Raw genomic sequence first — 20,035 nt, forward strand, 5'->3', positions numbered from 1 at the left:
AGTTTCTGTAACCAGGGGAACACAGGATCACTAATTGCTCATGTAATGGCTTTTCTATAGACCATCCTCTGAGTCCCAGCTCTGAATCTACCGGAAGCCGTCCTGGAAGAAGTGTTTCTAACATGGGACTCATAAAATACCCATTAGAATTGAGAGAAGTTCTTCATAGCCCTATCCCTACTGAGTCTACAGGCATGTGGCAAAATAATGTCTTTTGAAAAGTCAGCCTTGGGAGATCTTCCTTACTTTCTCTGCTCTGAAAGGACTGAATCAACTCTCTGCAGAACGTCATGGTTACTTTTCTATTATCATCCATTCGTATCCCTTCCTTCTGCATATCTCATTACAATCTGTGTCAGTCAAACCTGGGTCACTTTGGTGCTTTTATGTAGACATGTAAAAAACCCACAGTGTTCTTGGCAATATTCCAAATATATAATGCTGTGACTTGTAGATCCAGGCCATATCATTGTAGATCATTCACTCAGTGTTCTAGTTCTTGTATAAATTATATGCAGATATATATTTTGATTTTCTTCATCTGGGCTCTGACATTTGGATATCCTGGGTTTGTGAAAGATTAGCAAGTTTATACTTTTTTAAAAAAGTGAGGCCATAGAATAATAGATAGTTTATTTCATGCCTTAGATGATATTGCTGAGGATTCAAGCTTATCTTATCTATCTATGTCTGTCAGTTAGGACAAGCTGTTAGTTTGTTAGCTGTTATGGGCCCAATTCAGATGAGCATGGATGCAGCACCCATGTTCAGAGCGACCCTGCCAGGCTCAATAGACACATGTTTTCTCCCGACATGCTGGATGGGGAAAACAGGGCTCCATTAATCTCTTTAATGCATACAGGTGCTGTGCCTGCACTTGACTAGACTTGGCCCATATATGACTAAAATGGTTGGGAATTTGTTTTGTTTTTTCATGTTCAGCTTCCTCACAACAAACGTAAGTTACATAGTATGCACAGAACTTCATCAGCTAGTAAAGATGCAGGCCTGATGTATGGATATATACACATTCACACCTAGAAGGGATAAATACAGACAAGCAAATTTATCTTCATGAAAACTGCTCTGCCTCATCAAATTAAGAACGCAACAAGAAGTGTGCAGCCGTGGAGCACAGTTTGTCACATGTGACCTCTCTCTCATTCTCACTAACTATTGTTCTGTTGGCTGAGAAAATCTTCAAAAAATGGCAGGCTATGAATGTCACCTGCTATTATTTGTGTTCTTTTGCAGCGTTAGCAGGAGGACCCTTGCCTCGGGGGCATGAATTTGAACTGCACGATGTCCGGTTTCATTGGGGGAGAGAAAATCAGCGTGGCTCTGAACACACTGTTAATTTCAAAGCTTTCCCCATGGAGGTAAGAGTGGTCTTGCCCTTATCTAGCCTTACACTTTTCCTGTGAATTTGAAACTAATGTCTAAAAACCTGTTGGTTTGATTTTAACTCTGCAGCTTATTGATTTATAGTCACTTTTAAAGGCTGTCATCTTAAGTATGCATTGGGAACTTATAATTAACATGTATAGCATTGTGCCTCTGGTGCAAATTCTACTGCATGATTAATCGGTCATAAAGTTAACCTTCAGCACTATTAACTTCTGCATTAATAATATTCAAACAACCTCTGCTAAACTTAGCATTTCCTTGACTACTAGCTGGAACATGGGCAGAGGCACACAGCTTTCACTACTTAAAAGCAAGGTCTTGAATGGTACTGATCCACAGTGGGTTTCCAGTTTTTAGTGAAAAACAGGTATAGGGTTACTGCAGTCCACAATGTGAGCCATGTGCGGTAGTCCAACTCCATGCGTACATTTACGGTGCTAGTTGGTGATATTCAAGTGTTTCCTCATGCTATGCAGTTAATCTTTTTATATTATAAAAGCTCTTTCAGTGCATATTTGTTTGGCTTTAAATATTTTCATGCTATTTATCTTAATCCCCTTAGAAGCTTGAAAACAAATTTCCTTGCCATTTTAATTCTTTGTGGGATTTGTTACGAAGCACTGAGCTGCTGCGATAAAGGCTTGTTTTTAAGTACTATGCCAAAAGGATTTTGGGCCCACTTCAGACATTAGCTCTGCTCTGTCACTAAAAGGGAAACATTAAAACAGTTGAAAATCTGCACAAAACCTTGAGCAGTTAATTGAGAAAATTAAAAGTGGGAAGGGCCAGTTCTGTTCCTTTAGAACGTCAGGAATTTCATCGTCATTTGTTCTGAAAATGAGCATAAATCACAGTGCAGAGGTCTACTCAGTTGTAAATCCCATTGAGGTCTAGGTAAGTGTGCCTACTCAGAAGTAAGTCTTATTGAATTCAGTGGTGCTTACTTCCAGGTATATGGTGTTAAGATCACATCCTTGGTGTATGAACTCCCTCGGAGCCAGTGTGGTATAGTGGTTAAGAGCGGTAGACTCGTAATCTGGTGAACTGGGTTTGCTTCCCTGCTCTTCCACATGCAGCTGCTGGGTCACCTTGGGCCAGTCACACTTCTCTGAAGTCTCTCAGCCTCACTCACCTCACAGAGTGTTTGTTGTGGGGGAGGAAGGGAAAGGAGATTGTTAGCTGCTTTGAGACTCCTTAAGGGGAGTGAAAAGCAGGATATCAAGTCCAAACTCCTCCTCCTCCTCCTCTAAACATGCATTTTAGGGGAAAACTTTTCTACTGGAACTAAGGAAGTTAAACACAATTTGAATCTTTGTATGATTGTTGTGCAACAATCTGAAAGCACAAGGCAGGCGTTCTCTTACAGAGTTAAGTTCAGAACTGTTTTGTCTGCTCTCGAGCCACAGGTTGCTTCCGGGTGACCTGTTTATTGAGCTTCATTCTGATTTGCTTGTGTGGAAGCTACACAACTTCCCATCAATCGTTATCCCACATTTACTAGTCATGTATGTTCCAATGGGATCAATGGGAGAGGATGCTATTTCTTTTGGCCCAAACATTCTGAATCTTCTGGAGCACATGAGATCTTGCCTCAAATTGGCCGTGATGCTAATGCTGCTTCTCAACTGGTGGTGGAGGTGGCGGGGCTGGCAATGCAGGCAGCAGTGGCAAGATGGCATTTCCCGTTTCGGCTCAAGTGGTGAAACAGGATGCCCTGCTGATCTCAATGGGCACCAGCCCCCATTGCCTAATAATATGAAAGAGAAAACATGCCCTTTAAAAACTGCATGCATAAGGTGGAGTAGCACGATTGGCTTTGGATCTCTGCAACCTATAAATTGCACGTTATCATCACCTACCTCTCAGTGTATACAGTAGACTCATAATATACATGTAGGTGTGTACTCATTAATTTCATAACTTATGAACCTCGGGTCTTCATGTATTTCTGTCTCCTCTAGTTGTACAAAAAATAAAAAGAACATTAGCTTAATTTACAGAATTAAATTTCTAGCTAATACAGCGTAATGTTAAAATACATTTTTAAAATCCTTTTTTTTTTGCCTTGGAAACCTGGAATATATTTTAAAGACTGGAATATATTTTAAAGACTGACAATGAATAATCTGGATAAAGTTTTAAGGAGAAAGCTAATCATGTGGTACAAAAAGAGATTTAGCTAAATCTGTGAACAGCTTTAAGACGGGAACCACAGGCTTTAGCTACTGAATGATGTTAGATATCTAAATCTACTGAAGCCAATGGAGCAAATGACAAAAGATTCTAGCTTTGCATATTCACTTGCTTTTTCATTTTAGTTTCTGCCAGAAAGCTGCAGAATACCAAAAATATATCCGTATAGAAACATTGAGAAGAATGTTATTATTATTATTTCCAATACTTGGAGGAGCTCAATACTGCCAAGTTCCATGTTATTTTTCATTTGTAAAATGAGAATAAAACAACATCCTGTATCTTTAAGTGAAACAATGTAATTTCATTCTTCCTGCATATCTGGGAAACTGGTACTCAAGGTTAGGACTTTTTGGTTCATGGCTTAACAGATTAGCTAACTGGAGGTTTCCAGTATGACCTCTGGAAACTGACATGCTCAAAATTAATTATTGCGTTGTCTTTTGACCAAATCTCCTTATGCAATTCAGAAGTTGTTCTTGGATGTCTTTGTTAACATTCAGTAAAATCTTCACAAAAATGCTCTGGACAGCTGCAGCCAGGCATGGTATACCAGAGGTACGCTGAAGGTAGATTGGAATTTCCTGGTAGACCTCTGGATGACTTGCAGGGAATAGTCAAGGGTTTCTGATTCCCAGTTGCTTGCTCATAGCCACAACTAAAAAAGCTCAGCCCTCTCCACAAAAATCAGCTTGCTGAGAAAGAATGCTTTACTCCTTTGCCCCACTATGGTCCCAATCAAAACTGGGACCCCCAGTGCCTGCTAGTTGCTCCAGGAGGAAAGCTTCCATTCAATGAAAGCTTCCCCCCTGGAAAAATAGCAAAAGCTTGGTGTCCAAATTCAGATTCGAACGGGGGGGGGGGCAAAGGGTTAAAGCTCCTCTCCTCCCCAGGCCATTGTCCCTTTCCCATCCCACCCTCCACCCCTGTTGAAAGGCATTTTTAAAGTCACTAATGTAAGGGCTCATGACACACTTAATACCCCATCTTGTTTGACCCTTAGAGCAGGCATAGAGAACAGCGCAACAGCAGATGTTTCACAGTCTTATGTTCACAGTTGTTAAATGCATTCAATGTTTTCCTAGTAGCAGATTGTAGAGAATGGTAAATTTGTATGCTTTATAAAATTGAAGTCTTATCCTTAACCTTCTGTCACAGAATGAAACGTGTGTGTGTGTGTGTGTGTGTGTGTGTGTGTGTGTGGGAGGGAAGCAGTTGATACCACCCTTAAATACAAAGAAGAGGCATGAGAGCGTAGCAGTTATTTTATTATCTGTTGATAAGGTCTTCAGAATATTGGGTTTGTTTGATCAGGTTTTATTTGATGCAAGTGGTACATTCGCAGGGCCTGAGATGGACTTTGGTTTCAGGTAATTGAGTAATGAGGGTACTGAATACTGCAGCTGCTAATTAACTAAGACATATTAACGACACATATTACTTGCAGATAGAACACTTAACAACTTGGTGCTGCACTGCTGTCATGACCTGGGGCATGTTCAAAAACTGGTCTCCTTTCCTGGGAAATGTTGCAGGAAAAGCTAGGGTGGCCTCAAAAGCTAAGTCATCATCCAAAGAAGAGGACAAGGAGTATACAGATATGTATAATGTGTGTATATATATATATATATATATATATATATATATATATATATGCATCGATGCTAATTTAAAATACTTCAAATAATATTTTAAATAGCAGTATAATAGCATAGTGAAAAAGGCCACGAATTAGGAACCCATCTGCACTATACATTTAAAGCAGTATTATACCACTCAAAGCAGTATCGAACCCTATGGAAGTAAGCAGATCACAGAAGAGCTGAAAGTGAAAAGACGTATCATTTTAAGGCTCCAGGTTCTCCATATTTTCCAGAGCTATTTCTTTGCATAGATATAGACAGATGCTGCAAACCTACAGAGGCACACAGAACAAACAACAGATCCTTCTAACTGCTCTACGGCTACTTTTGAAACAATAACATTAGAATTTTGATTGGAAGTGGTGTTTTTCTTTTGATCTGTTCTGCACATAAATGTAAGACAAGAGAGTGAGAGTGATGCAATTTAAATCTAACACAACAATATTGCCACAGCTAGGCTGCTGAAATATTACAGGGATCTGCAGAGCAGAGATTTAAGGTGGTACTCTCACTGCCCCTCTTTCCCCTCTTCTCAACTTTTTGTGGCACCTCGGATTTCTAAGCAAAACCAGAATAAAAGGGTTTGTGTGTAGGGATTAAAAGGGGTTTGTGGATGAATGAGTCATCTATCCTTCCTTCCTCCAAGTCAGGGCAGCAGGGCAACGGGGATACGTGAATGCAGCTAGTGAAGTGTGCAGACTGGCATGAAAGCATAACCTCTCTGTGATGCACATTCAAAGAGGAAGCCTTTGGTGGTTGGCTGCCCTTCCAGAGGGACTGATTGTTAGGAGTAGGCTTCGTATCCTATCGCCATGCTCAGCGTTATTCCTCTTACATTAGCCGAGGCAGCAATGGGTCTGAAGATAAAGAAAGCAGTGGTGCGTAGCTTCTCATAAGAAGCCACATGGCTTCTGATTGCCTTCCAGAAGTGGATAAGGTGACATGAGACGTTTCATGCTTTGCTGAAAATTAACAGTGTGCTACAAAAGTAGCCGGAACAGATCTACCCCAGGGTGCTTTATTCATTAGACCATGTTGCCTAAGTCAAAAGCATGGTCTCTAATCTCATATTCATGAAAAATAAAATTCCCTCCTGCTACATAGTTTGCTAGGCTGAAAATTCTTTTCCAGCATTACATGGAAGTCCCATTAGGTGTGTGCTGTACAAATTAAGCTGATCCACCCTCAGGAAATGGGAGCTGAGGAAAGGAAACAGATCTTAGGTAGTGCCAGAGAACTGAGACTCTGGAAACCTGTTCCCTGACAAGGTACCTAGTCTGGACTAGCCTGGACTAGCATACAACAGTTTACCATATTAAATCTCTGTCCTTGTGGGAAGTTCTTCTGATAATGCCATACTACTTAAAAAAAAAATTATTCTGTTTGGTTTGAAATGAGGTTACTAACATGTACACTCTTTGATTAAAGTAAAGATATCCCACTTCTACTTTATCTTCCACAATTGTTTCCCTGCACCAGAACTTTTGTTGTTGCTGTTGCAGTTGTTAACATTGTACATAGAACTTTTCCTGAAATGTTAAGAAGAGCGAATGGATCAGGTCAGTTTATTTCTTGAAATCTTTTGAATTTCAGGCAAGCATTCTGTCTGACCATTTGCTCCAAATTCACAACAAATCTTAACTTCATTGCCTGTAAAACTGTTGCAGCTGCTCTGTGGATAGGAATGTGCCCCATTCAATTAAGCATGAAATAATTCCAGTGGTCTCTGAGATTTCCATATCATTAACTATTCATCGTTTCCCCAAAACGAATGTTCTGAACAAACACTGATTTGGCACTATCCCATCAACAAATCCATTCTCTCAAACTGGCCATTTTTCCTATTCAGAGCTTTCCTGCTTTTGCCCACTTTATCATTCCAGACATATAATCAGCTTCATCTCACCGAGTTGCTGCTATGTTTACTGCAATAACATTTCACTGTTAGTTTGAGGCTTGTCTATTGTATTTGCTTGCTATCTCTCATTTCAAGTTGTAAGCTCACTCATGCCTGGCATTTCTGGGTGTGCGCTGCTATCTTTCATAATTTGGCATGTCATGGGCTTAGATCATTATACACGGCTGGGCTTACTTTTCAAGGGGATTTACTCCCAGGTAAGTGGGACGCAGGTGGCGCTGTGGTCTAAACCACAGAGCCTAGGGCTTGCCGATCAGAAGGTCGGCAGTTCGAATCCCTGCGATGGAGTGAGCTCCCGTTCCTCAGTCACTGCTCCTGCCAAACTAGCAGTTTGAAAGCACATCAAAGTGCAAGTAGATAAATAGGTTCTCTGGCAGGAAGGTAAACGGCGTTTCTGTGCGCTGCTCTGGTTCGCCAGAAGTGGCTTAGTCATGCTGGCCACATGACCCGCAAGCTGTCTTCGGATAAACGCCAGCTCCCTTGGCCTATAGAGTAAGATGAGCGTGCAACGCCAGAGTCATCCGCGACTGGACCTAATGGTCAGGGGTACCTTTACCTTTACCTTTAAGTGGGTAAATAGAACTGCAGCCTAAACAGAGTGATCTTTAGCAGGATTTCGTTATAAGTCCTTTGAAAATGGATAGCTTTTATATTCAATGGGGATCCTTTTCCTGAAAAGCTTTCAGTGAGCCAGGAGGCTGAGAACTTGTGGTTCTTTAAGGCAATTATTGGAAAGGGTTTTTGTGGAAGGGGATGGCGACAACCTAGGGGCCACCCCCTCTCCTTACTGCATAGTTGGCACTGAAGCTCGATGCTGCCGTGCCAGAGAGGAACTGGCTGTGAAGCACGCTGCTCAGTCAGCTCCAAACTGGTGAGACACTGTATGCATCTGCTTTATTGTAATGTTTAACTTTTTGTGAGCTGTCTTGGGAGACAAAGTATAAATAAACTGAATAAAATGCATAGCTCTGAGGATGAGCCCCAAAGTGCTGTAGGCTGGCAGGACTGATTGCACAGTAAGCTAGCCATGTACATGAGCAGTAGAGTTTTATCAGAGTTACTTGATCCATCTCTAAGGATGGGGGGAGAAAGTGAAGAACACCGCCTTTCTTCTGCATCAATAGTTTTAACTGTTTCTAATATTCTGTTCTTTTGGGAAGGCTTTGTTCATGTGCATTCCTCGTGACAGTTTGGGGAAAGGTTTGTATATCCTTTTTTAAAAAAATCTATTTTTTTAAAGTGTGAACAATTTTTTGTTCATACCTAACAACTCTTCAAAGGGCTCCTCCATGCTGGTGGTTTTTTGGGTGTGTGTGAGAATTTGGCAACATGTCATTGATGTACATGTGCATTGATGTGCATTAATGGTGGGATTATACTGGACCGTCCACAAATCATTCCGTTAAATTGTTCTGCAATGCTTCCCCAATGAGACAGCATTATTGCTGTCTGGAGGAGGAGCACCATTGTGCTACAGCACAACGAAAGTGGGACAAAAGCACACCCCGAAAATATCTGTGGTATGAAAAGTCGCAGAGTTTCAGCAACGATTGGGAACAAAGCAGCATGTCTACTCTGAAACTTTTATTAGCCAAAAAAGTATTGAAAATAGGATTGCCTAGAATCCACAGGGATGCTCACCACTTCGGAGAGAAATGATGGTGCAACAGAGGAGGTTAGTAGTTCCTGACTGGCAAGGCAAAACTTTGGAGATGGAGTCAAGGTGTTGGTTCAGGATGACCAACTGTGCCCCTGAAGCTGGGGTCAAACATTCAAGTTGTTTTAGTGAGGTCTTGGAGCAACTGGTTGAATTTCTGGCAGGGATACATAGTCATTGACTGGAGGCCTCACTGCTTGACATTTAAAGGGCTGGAACCTTCTTTTGTCATTCTATTGAGGTGGGGAGCTGTGCGGTTCCCATCTCAGGGCTCTCTGGAGCCCCTAAGGCGTCTGTGGACCAGCTCATCAGAGTCTGGTGGCACCAATGTCTCCTCATGGCTCAGAGGAAGGGAGGCAGGCTCTGGTGCCTGCAGACCCACATTGTACAAACCAGGGGGTGGATCCATTTCCTCCTCAGAGCTGCAGCAGTTGAAAGACAGTGCCTCCAAGGAGTCCTGGTCAATGGCCATGACAATGAGCACCTGTACTCATTCAGGATTTGAGCAGAAGCTTGAAATAAATGGAAGCCATGGTGGCATAATATCTTTTGAAAAATTGCCCATAGACTCAATAAATGGCAATTATTTGGAATCAAAGAGACACTTTGCCAGGAATCCAGCTGTAAGGTGGGATGGAGTCAGTCAACCTACTACCCAGAACACTGAAATGTTCAGATCAAAGATTTAGATTGCATAGGATTTTGTTTTCATGAAGTGCATTGAGGTTCAGAGCGGAACAAATTGTCCAGAGTTTAAATAAGATGATTTAGTACCGCTTACGGTAATTCCTTAGGATGACATGGGCTGGAATCTCCATTGTCCAATCAAGCAAAAACCATTCAAATCCTGCTACTTTGAGATGACTATATAAGAATACTTAGATTTAATCAGGTGTTGAACCATGATTCCTTTAATTTCTTTTTCAGTTATTACCACTAACACTAAGATCCATATAATATGTAAGAAATTTCCAATGGTTTTACAGACTGGCAGTGTGATATTATGCTGCCAGTTCAGCTGCTACACTTCAGGGAGGAACTTTGCCCAGTTGCAAGTTACATACAGTGGGCAGAACCCTACAGTTTTTCTCCACTTGCTTGTTGAAAATGCTTTGCTGCGATGCCTTTTCACTGGCACAGTGCAGGCAAGTTCTGGGAAAGTTGCCATGTAATTATCTATTGCAGCTAACAGAACAAAGATTCCCATGGCCAGCTGGGAAAACTAACTAATTTATTGCAGCTTGAACTTTTGTAGAGTCTACAATCAGATGCATCATGCATGGAGGCAGGGGTGCTCCAGTGGCTTTTGGAAAGTTGTAAGGAACTGTTGTTGGCGCTGCAGCTTCCTTCCTTGTCCCATTTCCATGCTCATCTGTGCCATGTAGTTACTTAGATGGACTGCTGCTATAGTAATGCTTGTGGCTACAGCTACACCAGTCTTCTTCTTTAGGGATCACTCGTAGCTGAGTAAGATTGTCTTCCATAAACACAGTTTTAACAGTGAGTCCGTAAGTGACTGTGGAGGCCAATTCTGGATCCACACGTCCTTCCACAGTGGAGGCATAGGTTTCCAGGTGGGAGTTGATGATGGTGAGGGTTTGCCAAGCATGCCTTCTCCCTTTCGTCCTGAGTTTGAGCATCTTCAAAGCCCACGACACCTTTAATAAAGGCTGTTCTCCAACTGGAGCGCTCACAGGCCAGTGTTTCCCAGTTGTTGGTGTTTATACTACATTTTTTAAGATTTACCTTGAGAGAGTCTTTGAACCTCTTATGTTGACCACCAGCATTACGCTTACCAATTTTAAGTTGGGAGTAGTGTAGTTGCTTTGGAAGATGATAATCAGGCATCCGCACAACATGGCCAGTCCAACGAAGTTGATGTTGAAGAATCATTGCTTCAACACTGGTGATCTTTGCTTCTTTCAGTACACTGGCATTAGTTCGTATGTCTTCCCATGTGATGTGTAAAATTTTTCAGAGACACCGTTGATGGACTCTTTCAAGGAGCTGGAGATGACATTTATTAGTGGTCCATGTTTCACAGGCATACAGGAAGGTTGGTAGTAAACAAGCATTTGGTATCCCTGCAAATGTCCTGGTCCTCAAACACTCTGCACTTCAGTCGGGAGAAAGCTGCACTCGCAGAGCTCAGGCGATGCTGGATTTCAGCATCAATGTCTGCCCTTGTGGAAAGATAACTGTCCACATAGGAGAAGTGACCAACATTTTCCAACGTTACACCAGTGTAGGAGGGATAGGGCATATGAACACACAAGAAGCTGCTTTAATCAGACTATTTGCCCAAGCCTGCCGGTAGTTCAGCCTTACCATAAGCCTGACAAAGACCAACATCCTGGGTCAGCACGCTGCCATCACTCCACACACCAGCACTGGTGACCACACGCATGAGGTGGTAGATGATTTTGTCTAATTAGGTTCCACCATAACCAGCAACCTCTCCATTGATGCCAAGCTGGCCAAGTGTTTTGGTAAGGCAGTTACAGCAATGGCTCACCTCTCCAAAAGGGTATGGGAAGAATGTAATGCTAACATCCAATACTAAAATGAAAGTCTATCAGACCTGTGTGTTGAGTATGCTGCTTTATGGAAGTGAGCCATGGGCAACTAACAACTGCTGCGAGCGATGCCTCAGTGCCTTCCATATGTACAGCTTTAGGAAGATTTTGGGTATCACATGGCAGGAAAAAGTCTCAAATGCAGATGTGCGCTCCCAAGCCCACATTCCCAACACTCCTGTCTCAGCGACATCTACACTGGCTTAGTTATGTCCACAGAATAGAAGATGGCAGGATCCCCAAGGATGTGCTCTATGGGGAACTGGCTTCAAGCACCAGGCTTGTTGGCAGACCAACTCTGTTCTACAAAGATGTCTGCAAACAAGACATGAAGGGTGACAACATCAACACTATCATGTGGGAATCCCTTGCAGGCAGCTACAGTGCTTGGAGACAGATACTCAGATTGTGTATCCACAGCAGTGACCAGAGGAGGAATGACCACTGAGAGAAGTGCAGAGAGAACAAGCATCTGCCCCAGCTTCAACAAAACATGTCTCTTCTGTATTGGTCTCTATAGCCAAAGTGAGCACTGGAACTCTTCAATGATTTGACTTCATCCCCAAATGTGCACTCCTCCATTTTCTCCCAAGACAGGCAGATGCTAGCTATAAGGCCTACTATTATCTACCTAGTGTCCCACAGAGAACTTTCCCAATTTTACTGCATTTCAGCTGGAGAGATAATGGACTGAACTTATGAATACAAAGCACATGGTCTACACTTAAGCTATGAGTCCATCACAGCTTAGGAGCTTTGCTGATAATTGGATTCTGTACTTCACCAAAATGAAGGGTCAGGTTACCCAATGGTTATTCTTTCCCCATTTCATAGACCATATGGGCTTCAGTCACAGCCCCCTCTAATGCAACAGAGTCAGTTTTGCTCCCACACCCTGTAAAATATCTGCTGCCATGAAGAAAGGAGAACAGGAAAGACAGCCTACATTTCCCCCAGATTTGCATTTGTTCAGTTTTATTTCTCTTTGGCTAAATTTCACTTTTAAAACATGCATCTTTAGTTCTGCTGAACTCTTGCCCCTTGCCATTCTCCATTTGCTCTTTGATGCAAAATGCTTTTTGTTTTGTTTTGGGCAATGCCAAAATACCACTACACTGTTTTCTTAAGCAGCCCACATACTGATTCTATGAATTTTAATTCTGTTCCTTTCCTCCTCCAGGCGGTTAATGGCTAACATATATTGTTTTAAATCACCTTTATTGAAATTGAATGCTCTAGTATCACCAAGTCAGAATGAACTCCTATGAAGATATGGAGCTCAGTTATCATATCAGGATCCTTAGTGGCTTTCTCAATTGATATAGATAAGTTTTCAACTTGGTACTAATGTAGATTCTTGTAAATTACTAGATGTTATTTTTATTTATAGAAGCTGGTTTTCCAACTTTACATTTTGCTAAAATGTTAAGTAGTTTATAATAGCTATTGATCAACAGATATAGCTTCCCACCATTGCTTCTTTTAGGCTAAATAGCAAAGGCTTTTAAAATCACTGTAGCATTTGTAGGTTCAAGAGGTCATCTAGGTATTACTACTATGCTGAAATCAACTCCTATATTTGGCTCAATAAGCCCCAAAGGTCTCCAAAATGACTTACAATTAAAAACATACCATAGAAAAAATACTGTAACAGAAAACACTAACAGTTCCTACAACATATAAAAAACAATACAACCCCCCCCCCCCAAAGCAATGAGAAGCTCTGACAGCACACTAACAATAAAACAAAAACAACAGTATTTCAAAGTCCTGGGGGAAAGGTAAGATTTTATTTGGCACCAAAAACCTGTTAAAGCTGGACAGCTAAGTCCAGTCGCAGACGACTCTGGGGTTGCGGCGCTCATCTCGCTTTACAGGCCGAGGGAGCCGGTGTTTGTCCGCAGACAGTTTTGCCAGGTCATGTGCCCAGCATGACTAAGCCACTTCTGGCGCAAAGGAACACCAAAACCAGAGCAGTGCACAGAAACGCCGTTTACATTCCCGCCGGAGCGTTACCTATTTATCTACTTACACTTTGACGTGCTTTCGAATACTAGGTTGGCAGGAGCAGGGACCGAGCAACGGGAGCTCACCCTGTTTTGGGGATTCGAACTGCTGACCTTCTGATCGGCAAGCGCAAGAGGCTCTGTGGTTTAGACCACAGCGCCACCTGCGTCCCCTGTGAGGATCGAACTCACGACCCCTAGTTTACAAGACCAGTGCTCTAACCACTGAGCTATGGAGCCACCCATACATGCTGTTAGTGCCCTCCAAAACTCACTGGGGAGAGTATTTCACAGACAGGGAGCTACAGCTGAGGTGGGACCTCTGATGACAATCTAAGGGTTTAGGTAGGTTCATATTAGCACACCATTAAAGTCACTTGTATGCCATGTATTCCCAATTCAACACCTTAACTTACAAAAAACCCAGCCTTATTAGCTCAAATAATAATGCCTATAGTATTAGCATTTATGCATCTACTTAAAATTTATCTGTTCACCTAAGCTTTCCCTGAGGGGTGATCTAGTTACGTTGCTGTATTAATCTGATCCAGTGTTTACATGTGTTTTGTATTTGTTTTATGAATGCAATTGATTTTATGCTGTTCACTGCCACAATTCCCCCCCCCCTTAATGTTGGCAGCACAGAATTTTAAATAAAGAAATTAGAAAACAGAGTGTAAGGCAGGAATGGTGAACCTGTGGCCCTCCAGCTGTTGTTGGACTCCGACTCTAATAAACAAAGCTGGCTGGGGCTGATGGGAGTTGTCAGAACAACATCTGAAGAGCCACAATGTCTCTATCCCTGGTGTAATGATATATACCACAGAATAAATTTACAAACATATTTGTCCAGGTGTGTTTCAGATCTTCCCTATACATTAAAGCACATCTAAGAATCCTGGGAGTTGTAGTTCTTGTTTGTTAAGGGTGCTGGCCAAATGTATTTCTGTAAGGACAAAACTACAGTTCCCAGAATTCTTTGAGAAATGTCATGTGTTTTAAAAGTGCATTGGATGTTCTTTAAATTTTTGTTATGGATCTACCCATCATTTAAACGTATGATGCAAAAGGTAGAAAAATGTTTTGGAGCATCCAGAATTTTGTCATCCTACTTCACAATGGTGTATTTCTCAATTACTGCTTCTTCCTACACCTATAGAACTAAGGCTATAGGTGTAAGTAGGCATACGCAAACTCGGCCCTCCAGATGTCTTGGGACTACAATTCCCATCATCCCTAGCTAACAGGACCAGTGGTCTGGGATGATGGGAATTGTAGTCTCAAAGCATCTGGAGGGTCGAGTTTGCCTATGCCTGGTTTAAGTGTATACATCATACGTTTAAAGCACATCACTTCCCCCAAAGAACCCTGGGAACCATAGTTCCAAACACCCTTAACAAACTACTGCTTCCAGGACTCGGGGGGGGGGAGTCATGTGCTTTAAATGTGCTTTAAAATGAATGCTGAAGGAAATGTGCTTCTAGGAAGAGGAAGGACCTACCATCTGAATCCCTCTACTAGTCTTGGTTTCATGCAATGGGTGCTGAGACCTCTGCTCTAAGCCTCTTCAGTCTGTCTGGACTAATGGCGTGGAATTGCCACAGACTTCCTGTGATGTGCTGGCGTCTGGTGCCCAGATCCAGGGTCACTGTGTCCTTACCAGTTTCTTATACTTCTAGCAAATGATGTGAACTGACCTTTCAAAGGGGGTGGGAGAGAAACAGCTGAACTTATTGAGTCAGCTTCCTACCATAGTTTCTGTTTCATGTCCTGCTCATATACCATAAATGTGATGAAAACTCCTTGAGCTTGGGCCTGAATATGTATACCTCTGGGATTCTTAAAGAAGAGGTAAGCACCAGGACCCCCTGGAGAAGCCCCCCCCCCAGCTTCTTGCCTCCTACTGGCCTTTCCTCCAATACTCATTTTTTCCAGGAAAGGAAAAGGAGGAAGCAAACAAATGAGAAGCAAATGTCTACCCAGGTCTTTTTTTCTTTTTTGGCCTGGGGCTCCTTGGTGGTGGTGATAGTGGGCTGTTTGTCTTCTACCTGTGTTTTTTCTTTCCTTTTGTGTTTTTGCCTGCGGCAATTTCGATTCAAATGTCTCCATTTGAATTGCATCAATGGGGAAAAAAAATCTGCACCCCTTAAAACCATTGTCAGGGACAAATGTCCACACCTAGCGAAAGGGATCGTGAACCTTTGTCCCACACTGTGTGGTTTTCTTTGTGGTAGGCCCTTTCTGTGCACTACTCTGAGCAATCCAGTGTCAAAGCTTTTGAAAGAGAGACCTTATTTGGCTGTACTAACTTGTCCAAAGCTCCCATGATCTCTGGCTGCCTGCAGATTACCGTACTCTGCACCAGGCCCGTGCAAAGCTTGTCTGAGGCCCAAGGAAGGAGTCTTGTTTGAATGCAGTTATAAACTCAAACAGAAAAGCAGCCGGTTAATGGCAGGACCCCCATGGGCTTAGCCCTCTGAGGCCCAGGGCAAGTGTACCTAGGCCTGCTTTGCACTGCCAGGAGATTTCCATCTCCTGCTTGGTGAAGCTGTCCTTTGAGGTGGTAGATCAAATTCAGATTGGCCTGGAAAGGAAGCAAGGCTTTTCCTGCTTTCAGGGGAGAAATGCTTCCACTTGCTTCCAGTCCAATGCAGTGTGAGAGATGAGTGGCTCATCTTTCCCTGGGTACAATCCCTAATTGCAGAGCTAAGTATCAACCTTCTTGCCTTAGTATGCAAATTGCAATATGCTTACATTTGTTTGGGGTGCTGTAGTAAGAGGAAACGAGCTGTGGCTTTTTCACAGGGCATTGCTACATAGAAGCTTGTCACAAATGATGTACTTTTCAAGAATGACGGAAGGAAATGAGAGAGGCGGGGTTCATATTGACCTCATTGCTCTTTGGAGGATATGGTCAGCTAGGAACAGTTTGGAGGAACAAGAGAACTACGTTTCAATCTTCAGTTTGTATTCCTGGATGTCTGAGTTCAGGCACCTGGCTGAGCTTCTTGGTGTGTATTCTGGTAACAGGGTTAAAGTGCATGCTCTTAGATCTTAATATAATATTTCTGTTCTCTGAACTCACAACCTTTGCAAGCCCCACATTAAAAAAATGAAACTTATTTTTCAAAAGCAAATACTGTCTAAATAAGCTTTGTTTTAAATGAGAAAAACTTCCCCTGAAACTTCATCAGTAGTACTGACAGTCCATTTAAAGAACTGCTTTTCTCCAGGCCATTTTCTTTTGATATTGAAAATAATTGTTCTGGTATTCCAAAATACAGAGCCCTTCTAAATGGCTCATCGGATATTGCAAGCAGGTAAGTGGGAGCAGCATTTTTAAACTTGCCATCTTTTCAGAGGGTAAATCCAGATTAAATGGGGGGGGGGGGATGCAGGCTGGCATTTGGATGCCAATGCACCCACAGAAATTCTGCCAAAACACAAAAAACCCTTTCATGCATGAGCAGCACTGATCCTCCAATAAATACTCATGTGGAAGCACCCATAAAAGTCTGAAGTCATAGAACTGTAGAGTTGGAAGAGGTCCCCAAGGGTCATCTAGTCCAACCCCCTGCAATGTAGGAATCTCAACTAAAGCATCCATGACAAATGACCGCCCAACCTTAAAAGGAAGGATTAAAAACCTTCAAGGGAGGAGAGTCCATAATCTCCCCAGGGAACTATGCTATTTGCATGTAATTTTTCTAAAGAAGAAACATTTCCCCCCTTCCTACATTTCCAATTTTGAAATGGAAATTTTCCAATTTCATACCAGCCACAACTGGGATATTTAGTTGCTTAAAATTTCTTATTTCCCTGTATTTTAAACACAAACAACTGTATGGCATAGAAGACCCTCTCTCAAATATTGTAACCATTTTCTGTAAATGTTTGCTGATCCAGCCAAATATTTTTTCCAGAACCCAATCCACTTCTACTTGAAATAATTCAGTAGCACAATAGCTGTGTGGCTTTTTGTGTATGTTTTTGTTCCTTAGTAACTTTGGAGCTACTGTAAATCAAAGTCTTAGACTGAGCAACTTGTACATAACCTTCACTTGTTTTCCTGGTATCTCTGGCTTGTTTGCACTGTGAATGATGGATGACCCAGTGCAACATAATGGCTAATTCCAGGAATCTGAGTCTGCTATTTGAAAAGATGCATGTTCATATTCACATCAGTTATTGATGTTTACTAGCCATACAGTCAAATCAGTGCAATATGTATATGTGTGTATTATATGTGCATAATATAAGTGTATTATATCTCCATGCATCCATGTTGCCCTCCCCCCATCTATTCAAAGATGAATTGGATGATTTCATGAACAGCTGCAACAGGTTAAATATTGCTGTGAATTTCAGAAGCGCTGTACAGCTTAATTATCTAACAGACCCACTATCTAAAAAGAGGTGTTAGGCTAAGCTGTAGTGTCTGACAACCCCTAGAGCTGGTAGGGTGGCCTGTGCCCAAAGTGGCCATGTAGGCAGGGCCAATGGGGTCACATGGGCAGGCCAAAGTTCTGGTTTTCTTCCCATTCTCATTCTATGCAAAGGTGTAGACACTACAGCCCTTAGTGCCTAACTCACCTGAAAAATGTCCAACCTTAACTATTTGAAAATGATTCATAGATGGTACCTAACTCTGAGTAGGTTGGCTATGATATATAAAGTACCATCAGATATGTGTTGGACATGTAAAGAAAAGGAGGGGGCCTTTTTTCATATGTGGTAGACATGTAAAAAAGTAAAAGAATATTGGGAAATGATTTATAATGAGTTGGAAAAAATGTTTACAATTACCCTCCCCAAAAGACCAGAGTCCGTTTTAGTAGGAATAACCCTGACAGAAATTCCTAGGTGTCAGAAAAGCTTATTTATGTATGTAACAACAGTGGTCTGTGTTTTGTTAGCCCCCAAATGGAAAATAAGCGAAATAACCCAGACAAAGAGGATTGGCAACTTAAGATGTTAGGTTATGCAGAACTTACAGGTTTAACACATAGAATAAAAGAACAAGAAGAACTTATGTTTAAAGAAGAGTGGAAAACACTTACTGAATATATGGAAAATAATGATCTCTCTCTCTCTCTCTCTCTCTCTCTGTGTGTGTGTGTGTGTGTCCAACCTTGGTTTAGAAGTGGTCCCTGCTGTCACAATGTCTAGTATGGGATAATGTTGCAATAACCATATATTACTCAGAAGTAAGCCCAATTAAATTCCATGGGGATAGGTCCCAGATAGGACTGGAGCCTGAACTGGTTAGTCTTAAAGCTGCCACACAGAACTATTTAACAAAGTCCCCTCTAAACTTTTATTCCTCCTGCCACCAACTTACTCGCTTCTATGCCTTCTTTCCAGAATGTGGGGTGATAGTAAATGGATTAGAGTGCAGGAGGACAGGGTTAAAATCACCACTCATTTATGAAATCTTCCTGGGTGACCTTGGGCTATTCCCTGTCAGCCTAGGTCTCAGGGTTGTGAGGGTAAAATGTGAAAGAGAAGAGTCATGAATGCCAACGTAAGGTCCTTCAAGGACAGAAATGAAATGGTTTAATTGGCGAACATATGTCCTCAAAAAATATTGCCTTACTGGCAAAATGAAGAATTAGCAAGGGGCCAATCACTCTGCTGGAGTTAGCAGAAGACCTCTCAAGGCCACGGATGACAAGAAAGATGCAGCAGAATTAATATCAGTAGGAAGAGGACCAAATGTTCCAAGTATGATTGGATATGCACACACCCAACCAACAGAACTTTATGTGCATGAAAGGAAACCAGGCTTGCTTGTTTTTAGTTGGTTCAATGCGGAATAACTGGCCATGGGAGGGTAGCAACATGGACAAGCCAGTTACATTGAGTCTGTTCATTTATTAACTACATTTATATCACTTCCCAAAACAGGAATTCTCTGGGTGTGTCCCAAAGCAAAGCAAAACAGTTAAAACTGTAAATTAAAATCAAAGTGACAACCAGTGCCCATCTCAGTACAACGTTACCTGCTTAAAGCAAAGCTAAGAAACAACAGGATCCATATAGTGACTAGCGCTTCCCAAACCAGCAGCAGGAGTGCCCTGGATGCAGATTAAACAGGACAGTGGATACAGAGCCTTACTCTCAAGTTTTTGAGGAGTATTATAAGTACGTTTTGTGTTTCAGGTTAAAAGATAAAATGTGATTGCCCTGCACAAAATAGTTAGGCTCTTTTTAATGGGGAGTAGAATATTCTCTCTCATTTATGGAGCACACACACAAACATACTTTTCTTTTAAGAATCCTAAAATAACTCCCAGATATATATTAGTTTTGGGGACTTCAGTGCGGGGGTGGGGAGGGAGTCTGCTTCAGATCCTTACCTCTCAAATGTGACCCGTCAAGAAAGTCATGGCAGCTCCATCCAAGAGGTGGCAATGAGACTCAGGAAAGTGGTCACTCTAAACTTAGTTATTATCCATTGGAGCATTGTTACAGCCGCTGGTGGCAAGGTATATGTTGACCTTAACAAGATAACAATAGGAGCGGAACTGAGCATTGTTTTCCCAATAGGGTCAGTAGCTAAAACGTTAACTCTTTAATTCAATGAGTTTCTTTCCATACATGGAGTTTCTTTTTCGGGCTGTATATACTGTATT

The 20,035-nt window shown here is 41.9% G+C and overlaps 1 protein-coding gene and 1 long non-coding RNA gene across 9 annotated transcripts in view; one reads left to right on the plus strand and one right to left on the minus strand.

The window, feature by feature from the left end:
* CA8 (carbonic anhydrase 8) overlaps positions 1–20,035 on the plus strand; it is a 43,078-nt gene that overhangs the window by 5,558 nt on the left and 17,485 nt on the right. For all 7 annotated transcript variants that reach the window (XR_014529342.1, XR_014529343.1, XR_014529344.1 and 4 more), the window contains exon 3: positions 1,255–1,379. Coding sequence is in view for 4 of the 7 variants with exons in the window: in XM_083518010.1 (XP_083374136.1) it covers positions 1,255–1,379 (125 nt within the window). In the remaining 3 variants the exon portion in view is untranslated. The remainder of the gene's footprint in view (positions 1–1,254; positions 1,380–20,035) is intronic.
* Positions 1–20,035, minus strand: part of LOC310713625 — a 39,387-nt gene that overhangs the window by 4,766 nt on the left and 14,586 nt on the right. The window contains exons 3-4 of one of the 2 annotated variants that reach the window (XR_014529355.1): positions 19,760–19,900; positions 16,395–16,420 (exon numbers count right to left, since the gene is read on the minus strand). This is a non-coding gene — a long non-coding RNA (uncharacterized lncRNA). Of the gene's footprint in view, positions 1–16,394; positions 16,421–19,759; positions 19,901–20,035 lie in introns of those variants that run through there. The other variant, XR_014529354.1, reaches the window with a different exon arrangement.

The sequence above is a fragment of the Podarcis liolepis genome (genome assembly GCF_965112155.1).
Source record: "Podarcis liolepis genome assembly, chromosome: 8".
NCBI lineage: Eukaryota > Metazoa > Chordata > Lepidosauria > Squamata > Lacertidae > Podarcis > Podarcis liolepis.